Source organism: Cyclopterus lumpus, chromosome 3 (assembly GCF_009769545.1).
Source record: "Cyclopterus lumpus isolate fCycLum1 chromosome 3, fCycLum1.pri, whole genome shotgun sequence".
Lineage (NCBI taxonomy): Eukaryota > Metazoa > Chordata > Actinopteri > Perciformes > Cyclopteridae > Cyclopterus > Cyclopterus lumpus.
The window spans coordinates 2,469,136-2,486,688 of NC_046968.1; the positions used below are offsets into that span (position 1 = coordinate 2,469,136).

Consider the following 17,553-nt stretch of genomic DNA (forward strand, 5'->3'; position numbering starts at 1 on the left):
GGCCAAGTGAAGAGTGAAAAACAGTGTGATGCTTTGCCTGTTTGGTGCTCTGTGACGCATTGATCACACTTTCCCCTCAGCTGACAAACACTATCAAGAGGAGGGGACGTGTCATGAAGTCAACCACACTGGATTAAACAGCTGTTTCCCTTCAACAAAATTAAACAGAAGTGGAATCTATCGAGGCGGTGAATCCCTGGCCTACACACACGTACAGAGGAATTGTTGGAGTGTGTTTGTGTGTGTTAGCTGAACCATATTGTTTTACTGTGCCTCCCAAAGGAGATGTGTTGGGGAGGCCGAGAGGAGGGGACCGAACAGCACTAACTCAGCCAATGCAGATGGAGAGGGAGGCGGGTGCAGTGGATATCCAAACAAACAGCTTTTTAGAATTCACCGGTATGATTTGTCCGAAGCACAACAATATTGAGAGACATATTTTAAGAAGCTATAAACTGCTTGCAGTTTTGAGAAGACCCGTGGTGGCTGGAATGAGTTGGAAACTGACGCCACCGAATGATTTTCCACCTGAGATCATATCAAAAAAATAAAATAGAATAGAATGAAATATGCTCAAAAGAACTACAAAGCTGTGTTTGTTGCTGGCGGCCATATCTTTCATCATACACCACTGGTGAAGCTTTAACTATCCATTGTTTGAGTGACAATCCTTTATGTTACAGAGGTTTCGACTGCGTGCCTCTCTAATAGGAGCTGCATACCCTCACTAAAGATAGGTGCTAGTCATTGATTTGATAGGGTCAATGGAAGCTGATTGTACCACTGGCTCAACAGCATACAGTACAGTGTCGGGCTCAAGGTCCATGAAAGGGCTTTATGGGTTCCCAAGCTGAGTGATGAATAGTTGGTCATGGTTTCTTTTACACCAGGAGGTTACAGATACTAACATATTATCTGTGCATATAGGTATACAACTGTACAGTTCAATTCTAAACATAGTAAAGCAAAAGGTGTCCCCTCCTACACACGTGTGTGTGTGTGTGTGTGTGTGTGTGTGTGTGTTTGGTACGAAACCTACAGGTTCTCATTTGTCAGGTCTGCCAGTGAAAAAGCTTGAGATGTCCTTGGTTAGATAACACAATGAAAGGAGCCATTCATTCAGCATTTACTGTATAGCTGTTATCTACCCAAGAGCATTGTGAGTGTGTGTGTGTGTGTGTGTGTGTGTGTGTGTGTGTGTGTGTGTGTGTGTGTGTGCACTACGCTGGTTTTCAGTGTGCTCTGTTGGGTATTTGGGGTTATGGATCTTTCTTTATGTGTTTAAGTTTCCGTGTGTAGGAATGAAGAGGCAGCAGTGTATGGTTCCCTGGAAGGTTCCTCTGGTCTTTTCAATGCAGGTCTTGATATTAAGCTTTTTCCAGGCTCTTGCCAGAATAAAAAAATAATAACATTAACCGAAAGACGACAATTGAAAATAAAATAAAACATCAATCCATTCTAGATATTTTCTTTTGACTTTGTTATTTTCATATACAGTGTATGCGTGCATAAAAACACAACTCAAAAGGCTTAGGAAACAAAAGCTTGTATTTTAATAACAATATTTGCTTTATTAAACATTATTTTGTGGTATTTGTAGTTTTCATAAGCTGCTTAGAGCTTGTGTTTGGATGTTACACATGTCATAATTCGCTTTCTGATTTGAATTTTTCTCACAGCTGAGTTCCGACCTGTTGCAGCCAATCACAAAAGTGTCATTGAACAGAGCCACGGCCTAAGACAGATGCAGACGTATCTAACCTAGGGTTGCAAAGGGGCGGAAGGTTTACGGAAATTTTCCACGAGAATTTTGTTATGGGAATTTTGAAAAAAAAAAAGTTTATTTGCAAAAGCATATAACAGGGAACTTAAATGTAGTTGATAACAAGACTACGCACGCCGAGCTCAGCTGGACCCTGAATGCAGCTGGTTGGGAACATTGTCTGACAGAAACATAAACGTTTATGAACGTCTTTGTCATCAGTTTGTCTGAACGTTTCAGCCCTATGTCTGCCAAGTGTGAGAGCGCCGAGTTGCGTAGAGGCCAAGAGCGGTATTGCAGATAGAGATTTAAATTATAGCTGCAATATATTGAACAAAATAACTGAACTAGTTCATTTTTTGGAGCTGTGAACTTAGTTCAACATTTTGAATTATGAACGATGAACTGAAGTAGTTCATTTTAAAAGGTGTGAACTATGAACTGAACTAGTTCATGTAGAAAGTGAACTTTCCCAACACTGTTAGTCAATACCTAGCATATTGATTACTTGGTAAACTGAAGCCATGTTCATTTTAATACCAAGTTTATTTGTATACAGTAGACTAACTTTTTACAGCAGTGAGGAGGACGTTGATGAGGTCCAGGAAGAAAGCATTTAGACCTGAGAGGATTCAGGGAAAAACACTACAAAAAGGGGTGGTGATCATAGGGAATACACCTTTTTTATTCAACCTTCATGTTTTTGTTGTTCGATAAAAGAATAAAGTTCTACTCAAAAAATGTCAAAAAAGTACAAAATGTCATTTTTAAAAGTTCTATTGTAAATGTTTGCATGCATGTCTGCTTATGACAAGGTACATACAGTTAAATTACCCACAAATGTCCAGTTTATTCCCGTGGAAAGTTTCCAACTTTGAATATTCCCGGAATTTTGCAACCCTGATCTAACCCCAAACCTACAAAGCCATACATCACTGCTCTGTCAGTCCTTGAAGGAGAATAATCTCCTGACAAACAGAAAGTGACTTACAAGAAAATTAATTAATCTGCAAGATTGCATGAGATAATCGTATTAATCCTCCTTCGTCATGCCTGGGTTAAAACCTGCCATTCCAGGTAATTGGCTCATTAGAGGCCTGACCAGAGCAGGGACACACTTGTCCGCTAACATCAGCAGCGTCGTCAGCTGACGAGCCCTGTACAGATCTAACTTGATTATTATTCCTTCACTCAGGCCACATGGTATGAGTAGAACACAACATCATAGTCACGGCTCGTAAACACGAAAGCTTGATGATGACACCACTCGTATCTGATTTTCATACGTTTCCTACCAAGTTTCTCTGTTGGTAATTCAAAAGACTGCCACACAGAAGGATTTACAGAACAATAATAATTTACAGAAAACTATACAGTGGGATTGATGGGAAACCATTTCATTTTGTATTTGTGTTGGAGCACACATTACATTACATTACATGTCATTTAGCTGACGCTTTTATCCAAAGCGACTTACAATGAGTGCATTAAACCATGAGTCCAAACTCAGAACAACAAGAATCAAGCAAGTACACTTTCTTAAATAAGTTACACTACAAAGTACTATCAGTAAGAGACATTTAAGTGCTACCAAAGTGCTACTACGGCGCTACCTTCCCTATTCACACAAAAATAACATTTACCGCCTCAATTTTACCGTATTGAGGAATACTACTTTATGTGTTAGAAAGTTACATCAAGCCTTTGTGCCTATAGGGGGAGCTGTTTGGGGTCCGATCAATTTACTCAAATATCACACAAGTCAGCATCGATGGGGTTAACCAGACCTCTGTAGGCCGCTCCTCATCTACTAGCATAACTAACCTGAATCTCTTACCGAACAATCGATGACCAAGTTGCATCATGGGTAATGCCAAGCCCTGGTTTTGACAAGGAAGAAGAATGCACCAATTGACAAAGACCATATATTTGGTTCTACTGCATAGATTTTAAACTTGTTTTATGGATGTTGTCACATTAAAGCCTCTACATTAGTGGTAGTCTGAACGGTATTCTCCAAAGATTCGCAGCATGGCATTGGCTATCTTTTATGTAGACAACCACATGCCTTGTGGTTATATTGCAAGCATACTAAAAGTCAGATATGACAATGTTGTCGTCAATAAGGTTTGATCCGATGTAAAAATGTTCAGACGGGTTTGATTTGCAACACCAGACCAGGATACCCATTTCTACCACTAGGTGTTACATTTGACTCAGCAGCCGCTCTGAGAGAGAAATGAAAGAGAAAGTAGGACTCCAGTCCAGCTGGAGGTGGTAATGCACCTCAATGCTGGTTGGCCAACCGTCCATTGAACACTAGATGAGAACATGTTGTCATATTGATTATTACTAATGCAATACGAGCTGGATTTAGCGCTGCGACGCCGACGGTTCTGAATCTGTTACTTTGATACTTCGTGGAAATACAATGAATTAGCTAAAGATGATAAAAGCTGGCTACGACCTTTCCACCATTGAAAGCAACAGATTAAAATGGAAAGCTGATAACCTCCATGCTTGATCTTTGCTCATAGAAGAATACAGCTACGAACTCAATGCCAGCTGAAATCTCAACCCCATTAATTAATTTTGAGTACCAAATGATTATTTCTGCTCAAGTTTCCCACACATGCTTTTTCAATGTAACAAAGACGACAGATACCATTTACAAAATAGGAATGTTGGTCCATGTGGAGCATGTTATGCTGGATGATTTCTCAGAACACAAACACTGTAACATTAAGTATTTTGATAATTTTGCCGAACTTTCTTAAGTAGGCTAGTTTTCTGTAGTTTTTCTTAATTATGATGTTTTGAACGCAAGTCAAGTCCTTGAATAACAGAAAATGTTCTGAAATAAGTTTTGTAATAAATATTTTAAAACCCTGAAACGTGTGACCACTTGATAGAAACAAGGTGTTTTGTCGGTTGAACAGAAAAAGCTTCCGAGATGGTATTTCATTGTTTGGGAAATCCTCCAAGAGGACACCCTGTGACCGTATCATGTATCAGCTATCAGCTGCTGCTCTGCTGGAAGGCTTCCATTCTGTCCCATCAGCGTAACCACGTCATCGTGAAGCCACACACAATGATGATGAGCTGCTGAAACTAATGTGCTGCCGAAACTAATGAACTAAAAGGCTGCCTGCCAGACCACCAGGCGACTGGCTCAGTCCCTCCATCACTCCGCCATTAAAGATGGATGAACTCTTTTCACTGAGGTGTCAGCTGTATCGGTATCGAGCAGAATCCAGTTTTGTTCGCAGGCTCTAGATGTACATAGTGATAACATGTTGCTATGGCACAGGAAAGATAGCTCACGTATCACGTGACAGCGCATTCATTTTGTACTATGACCTGTGGTGAAGACAGCTCAGAAACTTTAACCTGGACTATTCCACTGAGATTAGTTTTGAATGTACTGCTTGACTGAAAGCTTCCGATCGCTAAGGCCTTCACGACAGCAGAATTTAGGGTGGTTGAGTTCTCAAACACCGATTGTGTTTGGTATGAAAAGGTTTGAACTTATTTAATATATATATATATATATATATATATATATATATATATATATATTATTTGATTTTCATTGTCAGTTAATGTATTAACAAAATCAAACATCAGCTGAGAACAAGGAAACCCTTATCCGAGTATCATCCGAGTGAAAGGACAGGGGAATTGGGAAAGTGCAGCCCATTTCTGTACATGAGCTGCCAGAGTAATACAACCCCAGTGGATTCCACCTGTACTGTGGACTTTGCACAGAAGGCTAAGCAGTAGATCAGAAACCAAAACAGAGCTGTCATCAAGACAAAGAGGCAGGGCAGATTGGGCCCTTGGTGAACATCTAGGTCATGTGTCACCACAGTGTCTTTATACCTTTCTCATACTCAATGTATATTACTCATCTTGTATTGATGTATTAAGGATGGCTGTTCATATATTCAATGTAACTGTTATTCCATTTCTGGATTGATTTTAATGGATTCTAGCTACCACATCCTACCCACTTCATCTACGGGCGAAATTATACGGCGATAGCAATAATGGAACTGACGATTCTGACGAGGGCCCTGTCTACCACCGGACAAGAATGTGCCATGGCTGAATGCTCAACTGCCCCCATCATCTTCGGCCCAGCACAAACTGACACGACGTGTGCTTGAGAGTCTGATGCCACCGGCCCCTGTCCTATCGGACGCTGTCAACCCTCCCTTCTGGTTCCAGCTCGAGGCTAGATCTAAAACCAGCAGGTACAGATTCTGTACGAACCATCCTTACGGAAAACGGAGACTATGCAGCTTTATCCTATTCTGAGGATACCGCCCTGGTTGTCAAACAGTGGAACAGCTTTGGAGAGTTTGCCCATCCAGTCCCCATGTGTTTTGTGGACTTGGAGAAGGACCACTCACAGGACCCGTGTCCTGTGGGTGGTACTGCGGGAATACTGGGTACCGGGATCGTTGCTATACGTGCCATCCGGTCCTTGTATACCCAAAGGGACAGCTGTGTCCGTATACTCGGCATGAAGTCAATCACATTTCCAGTGCGTGTCGGCCTCTGCCAGGGTTGTCCCTTGTCACTAATCCTGTTTTCGATTTTCATGGACAGGATTTCAAGGCGTGGTGAGTGTCCGGTTTGGGGACCCCAGAATTGCAAATGTGCTCTTTCCAGATAATGTGGTTCTGTTGGCTCCTTTAGAATGTGAGCTTCAGCACACAATGGAGCGGTTTGCAGCCGGCTGACCAGCGGTAGGGATGCTAGTCCGTACCTCAAGGTCTGAGGCCATGGCTCTCTGCAGGAAAACAAATACACCCTTTGGCTTGGGAGCGAGTCACTGCCCCAAGTGAGAGAGTTTGAATATCTTGGGGTCTTGTTCATGATTCAGAGTAAAATGGAGTGTGAGATGGCGTTAAGAGGGAGCTGAGTTGGAAGACAAAGCTCTCGATTTGGTCGAGCTTGGACTGTGCGATTGCTGATACAAGCAACCAAAATTAGCTTCCTTCGTTGGGTGGCTGGGCTCAGCCTTAGAGATGGGGTGAGGATCTCAGACATCTGGAGGGAGTTTGGAGTGGAACCGCTGCTCTTTTGCATTGCAAGGGGCCAGCTGAGGTGCTGGGACATTTAGTATAATGTTTTGACACAAGTACACAAACACATTTTTAAGTATTACACAACAGTTTCGATAATGTCAAAAGCATTTTATCTTCTAGTTCCAGCGTCAAATAAGAGGATTTTCAAATGTTTTCAGTTTTCAGTCATTTTAAACTCAATATGTTGGAGTTTTAGACTGCAATAAAATAAGACTTTTGCATTGTCTGACATTTCCAAAACTAGCCAAAAAGATCGTTTGGTGAATTCCCCAAAAAATATCCAACTGATTAGTAGATAATAAAAATAATGTTAAATAATGATAACGATAATAATTTTAAGCTGCAGCCCTAAAAGAAAGTTCAACTCACAGTGCAGTGCAGCAGTACAATTCAGCCAATCAGTATTGACTTAGAGGGCGATGAACAATGCACACTTGTACAATTGGTTTATCTAAAAAGGCCAGCAATTATATCCCACTACATTTCCATTCCCCCATTTGTAATAATAGTGGAAAAAGAATCAGATATGGTTGAAACAAACAGGAAGTGTTTTTTGTCCCAGTTATCTATTGCTGGTCTCACCCCTGGTCTCTATACATCCCCCTCAGGAAACAGGTGAAATACCAAACTATATTGTTTGAACACATCATGACATGCAACTTGCTCTAAAAACTGATCTTTTGTTTGCTTTGTTTGATACAGTCTGGTCGTTATCGGCAGACAGCTTCTCACGTTTTTTTTTGCAGAAGCAGGAAACCACTGTGGGTGAATGTTAGAAACGCTCTCAATGTTGTACAGCCTCCGCTGCTCATCACCGCATGTCCCAGAGAACACAAACAGGTAGAAAATACTGTGCACTGCACTGTTCATACGAGAAAGCAACGCCTTGCCTACAAACGTAAACGGCCTGCCTTTCTCATTTTGACTAAAGAGGATGAGAGGGATACTTTTCCAATGTTAGAGCCACAGTGCCTTGTGAAACTGCAAGTCCAGTGCAATGTTCAGTTCCATTGATCAAAGTGTGGAGGAGACACACAACCACATGACCAGCACGACACACAAACAGGAAGTGGCAGGTTGACATTTACAGTATGATTCACCCAGATGCTGGTCTAAGGTCAGTGCCAATGTCAGCACTCTCTATCCACTTAGTTAACTGATGGTATTTGTTCTGGTATTTCAATGTCACACAAGACGGTTCTAATCTGAGGCCAATGGGAGGACTTTCCACTGATAAGGTAGGATTTTGAGGAATTTCGGGAGGAACATCAAACTAATAGTACGAATAAAAATGAAATTGCAATACTTCACTTGTTTTAAACGGCACCAGACTTTCATTGAGAGACGCCAATTTGGTTCTGCTGACCCCCACTTCTGTGTCATAGGAAAGCCACGATTCTATTGATGTAAAGTTTAAGACTGTATTTGTGGTTTCTATGATGTTGCATTAAGAACAATCACAAATGTACTGTGTCTCTACTCAGATAAAACAATGCAGCCGCTTGTAGTTGAGCTTCTCTGTTGTTTCAGAGAAAGAGAAATTGCACCCATTTGCCCACCTTATCAAGATATTCCATCCGTAGTGTCACGACTCAAATATTATCATGGCGTCCTGATTGTATTTTTTGTGACTCAGGTTGTAAATACACCCAGACCTATCTTGACGTCTACAGCCACACGTGAAGTTCTGTCGAAGTGAAACCAGGTCTCAGCTGTGATGCTGCGTGTGTCACAGAGAGGCTGAGCAGAGCTACTCAAAGGTCACTTCTCGGTATCTGAAGAGTTAGTTTGTGACACGGTGCTCTTCCCTCGGCAGGGATTCAAGGTTATTATATTGATATCGTGATGAGATGACATCGTCATAAATATCAGATATTGTCATATGGCACCAGTGTTATATATTCCTGGTTATAAGGGCTACATTTCTGTTAATTGATGTAATATAGATCATGTTATAAATGTTCTATTAATTGCCTTTTTAGCCACTGAGTCATTATGTCCATATTACTGATGATTATTTATCAAAAAAAATCTCACCTAAAATATCTTCAAAATATTAATATCTAGGTTTTGGTCAAACATATTGGGATGGACTTTTCAACTGTAATCCACCAGATGTGTCCTCATCAAATTGCCTAGTCACCTTAATATCAATATAGTATTAGACTCACAAATCGAGTAATAATCAGGCTATAAAACAAAAGTGAACACATTGATCACTTTAAGACCAGTCTTGGCTGAAGCTCACCTAAATGTGAGACTTTCAACCAGCTCAATGTAACGCTGTGTCTTGGCTCGGTTTCATCCAGTACCACTGATCATTATTGTTGACTCCAGTCCTTATATTCCCAGTACCTGCTTTGGTCACAAGTCAAAACGTAGCTGCATCTTGGCACAGTCAAAGAGAGATGGGGAATATGTTTCAGTGTATAATAACCAAAACCAGCCGCCTTGCTCTGGGCTCCACACAACAAACCCCCAACTCAACTCGAGCTGAATCCAAACCCTCTCCGAGCTCCATCTACACCCCATGGATGGCCGGACGCATTGGCTAACAAATGGACCACGTTGAGGGTCGAACCTCATGGAGATCTGGTGTTGGCAGAGGTTCTTAAAAAGGGTTCCAACATTGAAAACAAGTGTACACTTCACCAGGCGTGCGTCTGTTTCCAGCGGCGTCTTTCATCTAAATGTTAGAACCGGTCCAGTTACTCACGGACGCCCACCGTGGGGGTCTTTTGGTGGCGGGAGGCTGTGGGAACAACTGGTCAGAAGGTGCTGGAGCCGGAGTTTCATGAGCTGCATGCGTTTCTGAATCGTGGATGCATCCCGAGATCACACGATGTCTTCAACCCATGTGTATGAAGCTGTTATTATAAGGAGGCCCGATGGCTGCCTGCCTTTGAAGCTGCTGGTCTACAGAAGACAGGCTTTTAATTGTGGTGAGACGATTCCTCCATGAGGTGATCTGGCCGGACCAGTGGAGACACGCATGCTGGGACATCAGGACCAAACATCATCCATGCTCGCGAGCTCAATAGAACCACAACATCGGTTTTAATACCTCCGTTCTATACATATCCAATATAGGTTTGTCACACCGACTATTTTTTTTAGGTAAAACATATATTTTTTAATTCAATCGATCCTTTTCCTGAGATCATGATGTCACCATGTCCCTGCCACTGATGCTGGATGAAGACACGTGTTCAAGTGGTGCGCTTCCAGGTGAACAACACGATAACACTTCATCCACAACGCCGACACACGTCAGAGGATGACGGCGCTCCGTGACCGCTTCGAGGACTCTTCGGCTCGGTCACCGGAGTTTGGTGTGCCGGTGTCTCGCTTGCAGAACCAACTTATCTGAATGAACAAGTAACGTTACACACAGAGCTTTAACAACACAATTATAATCAGTGTATGATGTCGAGCCACAACCCGCCACGGGTCACACTTCAGTATTCTATGTTTTCTAATCACCCGGATCCCGGAGCCCGAAGCCCGAAGCCCGGAGCGCGGAGCCCGGAGCCCGAAGCTCGAAGTCCGAAGCCCGGAGCCCGGAGCCCGAAGCCCGGAGCCCGAAGCCCGAAGTCCGAAGCCCGGAGCCCGGAGCCCGAAGCCCGGAGCCCGAAGCCCGAAGTCCGAAGCCCGAAGCTCGGAGCCCGGAGCCCGAAGCCCGGAGCCCGAAGCCCGGAGTCCGGAGCCCGGAGCCCGAAGTCCGAAGCCCGGAGCCGTTCGACGCTCCGGAGCGAACACGGTCCGCATCCGAACAGTTGTTGTGAACGAGCAACAGCAGGCGTCTCCGTACCTGACTGGCTTTGTGGAACTGTTTCTTCAGCCCGGCCACAGACATCTTCGACCACCGCGTACGGCTCCACGTCTGGGTGGTGGAGGGGGTGGGCGTCTCGTGAAACACTCAGTGGACGTGGGGAACCTACGTCGAAGAAATAGCCGGGCGAGTCCACAGCGGTGCACTCATCACTCGCTGGCATTCAAGATCCCCGATGCGAGTCAAGCTCGGACAACGCAGGTGGACGCGACCGGAAATGGCTGGGTTGTCTTCAAAATAAAAGTGGCAGCCTGAACACTGAACATTAGGCGCTATTTTATTTATTTCCTTTATCGCTTCTCAGATAGAAGCGAACAGAGTAAATAGTGTACGTTTAAAGTTTCACAGTAGGCTATTCACAAGGCAATGGTTTTAATTGAGTTGGACATTTTAGCTGAAAATGTGGATCACACATAGATATGTAACATATCTACTGAGTTATTTCATGAACATTACTTCGACTCTGAATCTTGGTCACAATTAAACTCACTCAGTCTTTGCATTTATCAAGTATCAATGTATTATTGATCTCCCTGCAGAACGTTGAATCTTGTCACTGTCATTTTCACAAGGCTGTGACGATGGTCAAATTCGGTTTTATTTTGAAAATACAAACCCGAAATGGGACTTAGATGATGTCGCTTGACTTGTTGAGTGGCGGTGGAGGAGAGGGTTTCCTGAATCGAAGAGATGTCGCCACATCTCAAACCCCATTGGCTGACAGCGGCTCGGAGGGGGAGGGGAGGAGGGGGGATTATGACTTCAAATGTGTCGGAAGTTCCACGGCAAGAAATTACATGATTGTTGACCTCGAATACAAATACTGTAATAGGCTGACTGTAGTATATTTTTTAGGGGAGTAGGAGACATATTGCGAGATAGTCTTAACCTATATGAAGGCCCTCCATAATGCCAGAGCAGCCTATTACTCATCAGTAATAGAGAAAAATAAGAACAACCCCAGGTTTCAGAATACCATTTTATTTTTTTATTTTTTTGTTTTATTACCAGTAGAATTCCAATCTGACACATTCATATACAACAGCACCCCACACACCCCAAACAATCAGTGGCTCTACAATAAAAATAATATTGAGAATCATTGACGTTGTTGTAAAGAATAAGTTATATGCTTTTCTCTATTTCAGACACAATAATGGCAAACTCCACTTTGTCTAAGTCGTTAGATTTTTTCATCATATTCTGAATGAAATATTTTCCCTAGGAACCTATTACTGTGTGTGAAACCGTGTCATTGTGACGGCTGGCCCGGTTCCACTTAGTGGGGCATGGCCGAACTGGCCCTCCAACACCTGGAGCTCATGAGCCAAAAACCATATGCCCATATGTAGCACTCGTTCCATGTCACATTCAGATTGTGAGTGGGACCTGATGGCCAAGGCCCCTATCATCCCATTGGTTCATTGTAATGGTGCATGTGTGTACACATTAATGAACACTTTAATGTTAAACTAGTAGTGATGACTCATTATTTTTACTACAGTACAATTTACAACTTTACCCTTGGAGCAAAATGGAAATAAAATGTGACATCATTTGTAAATGTCCCCGCTGCGGGACTAATAAAGGATTATCTTATCTTAACCGGATGACTTAATCATATCTCAAGAAGGAAAAGATTAATAAAAAAAAAGAAAATTCAACCATGAGTGGTTCTAAAGAAAAACATGGCATATATATATATATATATATATATATATATATATATATATATATATATATATATATATACACTGTATATCAGTTCAAGAATTGAGGTGGTGAAAATGAATGTACTGCCAAGGTTGCTCTACCTCTTCCAGTCAGAATCCCAGAATCTCAGTTTACAGCTTGGCCTCCTCCTGCCCAGATATCCCGGTTTATCAGATATCCCGGTTTATCAGATATCCCGGTTTATCAGATATTCCGGTGTATCTGGGCAGGAGGAGGCCAAGGGTCAAATATAAGACACTCCAAATTGACAAGGAGAACGGAGGCCGAGCACGGCTCATTTGCGATACATTGTTTATTGGTGCTCCCCAGAGTATCAAGCTGGATGGAAACATATTGAACTAAATCTGGGCCACTCTCAACCCCAGGTCAGGCTAGGTGGAAAAGAATAAACTGACCAAAAGGGAGAATCACTGACAATGTGGAAGGAGATAGTCAAGAAATACAAATTGGAAGGCGACAGTAAACTTCTGATTTTGGCCCTCTCAGACCCCCAGGTTTAGACCTGGACAGACAGATAATACTTTTGTATGCTGGAGAGTAAAATGAATAACACTTATAGGGGGAAAATCTTTAGAAAAGCTCAAAAGAGAATTAAACTTAGGAAATGGGGACCTGTTCATATATTTACAGCTAAGACATTTCTATGATACAGAAATGGAATATCAGCAGTAATGAAGTGTTGACGGGTGCATACAAACAAAACCCCTCAAAGTTGGTCTCCAAACTGTACAGAAGTTTACAAAAATGGAACGGAAGAAACACTATATGTAAAACTGAAATAATCCGCTTTTTCATTACACCCCACACCAAGCATAAACAATTGGGTAAAGAGCAGCCATGCTGGAGAGAGTGTGGGCAGATGAATGCCAACCACTCACACATGTTCTGGACATGTATAACAATACAAACATTCTGGGACAGTTATTCAGACTGGAGGAGATCCTATGCTACAAGGTTCCCAGGGACCCACGGATTGTGTATCTGGAACTGATACCTGGCGACATAATTCAAAAGAAGGACATCTACCTCTTCAAAAAATGTAAAACGGCCATCGCAAGGAGCTGGATGAAAAGAGAGCCTCCAAGGCCTGGACAGTGGCTGGACATTGTAGAGGAAATATACTCTATGGAAAAATGTACTCTTGTTCTAAGGATCAAAGCAGGGACCCATGAACAACGCTGGGGAAAAGGGAAAAGATGAGTAATGTTCTCAGCTGACCTGAAAAGAATGGATCAAACATTGTAAAGAGCGATTGGTGACACCCTATTAATGACATTTATTTCATTTTATTTCTTTTTTACTTTCATGTCAATCTTTTCTTTTTTCTTTTCCTCTCTTTGTCATTTACGATGTTTCGTCGCGATTTTTGTTCAGTGAAACAGCGACTGAAAAAAAATCAATACATAAAAAGTTTTGAAAATAAATGAAAATGGTCACATCTCCACCCCCACAGATCGCCGTCTTATTGATAGTTGTCAGTTTCAAGAGGTGTCACGTCTTTTTACACCATATAACGTGACAGTCGTCAAAGCACGCTCTAGATTAGCCACGGATCAATGAACCGCACTGTACAGTGTACAGTGTGCACACAGTGTACGGTGCTCTCTGGAGAAAGAGAGAAAGAGAGGAGAGAGAGAGAGAGAAAGAGAGGAGAGAGAGAGAGAGAGAGAGAGAGAGAGGAGAGAGAGAGAGAAAGGTGGGTGTTCTCTCTTTCAAGTGCAGGTGCCTAAGTGCTTGGAGGAACGTGTCTGCAGGTGGTTGGTGAATGGAAGGCATGATAAGAAGTGGGAGCTCTGTGTAATTACCGTCGATGATCCGTCTGTATAGACTGGTGGGAACTGGAGAAGGACCGGAGATGAATTCAATTCTATTCAATTCAGTTTATTTTGTATAGCCCAATATCACAAATTACAAATTTGCCTCAGAGGGCTTTACAATCTGTACACATACGACATCCCTGTCCCAGGACCTCACATCGAATCAGGAAAAACTCCCCAAAAATAACCTTTCACAGGGAAAAAAGGGAAGAAACCTTCAGGAGAGCAACAGAGGAGGATCCCTCTCCCCGGATGGACAGATGCAATAGATGTCATGTGTACAGAATGAACAGCATTTACAAAGTTACATAAACACATTACATGAATATGACAATGTATAATGAAGGAGTTAGGATGACGAATGGGAGAATTAGCTGTAATCCAGTTGAATTTGATCGGTGGACTAGGATAGGTTCAGAGGGAACCCAGGATTTAGGAAAGGGAACTGCTTCGGGGGCTGTGGAGGAAAGCTGGGGGCTGGCATCCCGCTGCCGGAGCTTCAGGAACCGGTGAAGCTGGGAGACGTTAAAGAAGCTGGCATCTTGGTGCCTGGAGGCCCGGCTACAGCAAGCTGCTGTGCTTGATGTACGTGGGCTGCAGGGGGCACTGGTACGCTGGCATCCTGGTGCTAGGTGCCCCGACTAAGACCAGCTGCTGCAGTTACTGGCAGTGGACAGCTGGGGGCGCTGGTATGTTTTGGCGAGACTTGACTTCCTCATTGATATTGTATTATTTCAATGTTCATCAATGGAGGCTGTTTTCAGTATTTGCTTGACAACGAGTAGCAACGCAAACGGATCAGGTGAGCCATGAAATATGATCTGGAACTCATTTCTAACCAATTATACACCGTATGAAGCACAAACACCCGATTGGTTATTGGTCAGTGACATTTTTGTGAAATTGTATTGGGCTACCTATGAGTAGCATGTTGAGGTTCGAAGACTTGGTATCTTAACATGGCTCAACCAGAAAGAGCCTTTTCAGTGAAGGGATGGCCAGCCTATCACTACTGTCTCTGAGCAGGACGACGTAGGTGAACTGTCCCTCTGACAGGTCTGTGGGTGATGACGTCTTTAAGGACCGGTCTGGAGCGTCCCTGATCCCTACCTGCTGCTCGATCCATTGTGTGCATGTTCGTGTACGCCTACCCAACATGCCCCTACTCTACCTCTGATTGACTGCTGGACGCTGACCTTAGCTTAGCTGTGATGCTAACTGGAAACAGGTCCTGGAGGAGCGACTCAGCCATGGTAGCTCACGCTTTTGTTCCAAATGTTGCAAGATAAGCTGTCGGAACAATGGTACGTTTTTCTGTAGGGTTTTTGTCCAATTTGCTATTCCAATATAATATATATCCAATGTTATTTTATACTTAAGTCCCTCCAGTTGATCCAGAATGCTGCAGCTCGTATCAAAAACTAAGAAAAGAGATCACATGACTCCTGTATTAGCTGCTCTGCACTGGCTCCCTGTAAAATCAAGAATCACATTTAAAATTCTTCTCCTCACCTACAAAGCCTTGATTGGTGATGCACCATCATATCTTAAGGAGCTTGTAGTACCATATTGCCCCACTAGAGAGCTGCGCTCACTAAATGCGGGGCTACTTGTGGTTCCCAGAGTCCTAAAAAGTAGGATGGGAGCCAGAGCCTTCAGTTATCAAGCTCCTCTTTTATGGAACCAGCTTCCACTTTCCGTTCGGTTTGAGCTTTATTCAGTTCAATTGAACTACGTTTATTTGTATAGCCCAAAATCACACCTTTTCCCCTGAGAGCTTTGCAATCTGTACATATTTGACATGCTTTGCTCCAGGACCCTCACATCGCTACAGGAAAAAAACTCTTTAATAGGGAGTGAAAAAGGGAAGAAACCTTCGGCAGAGCAACAGTTTTGCCTCTGCTTGCCCTTTGTGGTAGAGGTACAGCAACTAATCAACCCCCCCCCCCCCCCCCCATGCACATATATGGACCCATCACTGGAAAGACATTCTTTTTCAATTTAACTCCAGTTTCAGTTTGATCAAAAACAGAAACAATAATGGACAGACAGCTTTATTCATATGTTCCCCTTTGAAACACATCGGTATACGCATGCAGTTCTTTGGAACAGTGTTTCAAAATTCTTGAAGCAAAATCACAAGTTGTGGTATTACAGTGGTGTTCTATTTCTTGGAGTCTCCTCTGGTTGCCAAGCAACTGCCCATGGCCGGACGGCGTTATACAAATCTGAACTTTTACACATTTTGTTTATTGTACAGGTTAAACAAACCCTTTGGCCAGAGCCAGGCTAACCGCTTCCCCCTTTACAATCCCTATGCTAAGCTAAGCTAAGCGACTGCTGGATGGAGCTTCACATGTCGTGTATGGACATGAAAGTGTCCGTCAGAGTTTGTTCATCATGCTAACGCCAGCAGAATGACATTTTTTTAATGTTTTCCTGCTTGTCAGAGGGTTTTTACAGCAGCCTGACAGGAAGAGTTGGAACGAGTAATAAAAGATGACCTGAAACGAGGGATGATGCCTGGTATTAAACTGGCATGGTTGTTGATCTGTTCAACCAGAATGTGATAGTGAAAACAAGGACAGACTCAGTGACTGGAACTGTGTTTGCTCAGAGGCATTGCTGCAGGCCACAAGACCAAACTCTATATTTTATATGTGATCTGCCTCAACATGTTATGGTCATTGCATTCTGTGCCGCTTGCAGTGTTTCTGTATTTTTTTTATCTCTATATATTTTACATGGGTAAAAACTGGTGACGATGTTTTCATAATGTGCTTTGTGTCTTCTAGTCACATGTGTTTTCAACATTGCCCTGCATTGAGCTCTCCGGCCCACCATACGCAACCATTACTAAGGAGGATATGTGTGAATATATATTAGATATAGCCTACGCCATATATTCTTCCTTGAGGCAGCACAAAGCAGTTACTTCAAAACGGTTATTCAATGTTTCAATTATTGCATAATTTGACATGTGCTCGCTTCACATATTCACATTGCATACACTGTGGGCCAGGTATCTGCTGAGGTGTTTTGCAGGGACTGTTGCCTGTGACTGGTTGTCCACACCACCAGAGGGCGCTACAGGCCTGCACAGGACTTCGTTGGACCCAGCAGCAGGGGGCAGCTGAGCAACAGTTTTCGCTCCTGTGCCGGCCGGCCTGCTGTGGTGAAGCTGGACTATGATTAGGATTATTCATTTCTATAAACATGAGGGTATTAGACAGTTTATAGGATACCAAGGATCGCCAGTAAATGGGCATTCTATAGATGACATTTGATCTATGAAAATTCACAGTTTAAATA

The 17,553-nt window shown here is 42.9% G+C and overlaps 1 protein-coding gene across 2 annotated transcripts in view; it reads right to left on the reverse strand.

The window, feature by feature from the left end:
* Positions 1-10,859, reverse strand: part of sh3gl3a (SH3-domain GRB2-like 3a) — a 29,935-nt gene extending 19,076 nt beyond the window's left edge. For both annotated transcript variants that reach the window (XM_034526429.1, XM_034526420.1), the window contains exon 1: positions 10,670-10,859. In XM_034526429.1, coding sequence (XP_034382320.1) covers positions 10,670-10,714 — 45 coding nt within the window. In that variant the 5' untranslated portion in view covers positions 10,715-10,859. The remainder of the gene's footprint in view (positions 1-10,669) is intronic.
* Positions 10,860-17,553: the final 6,694 nt, after the last annotated feature.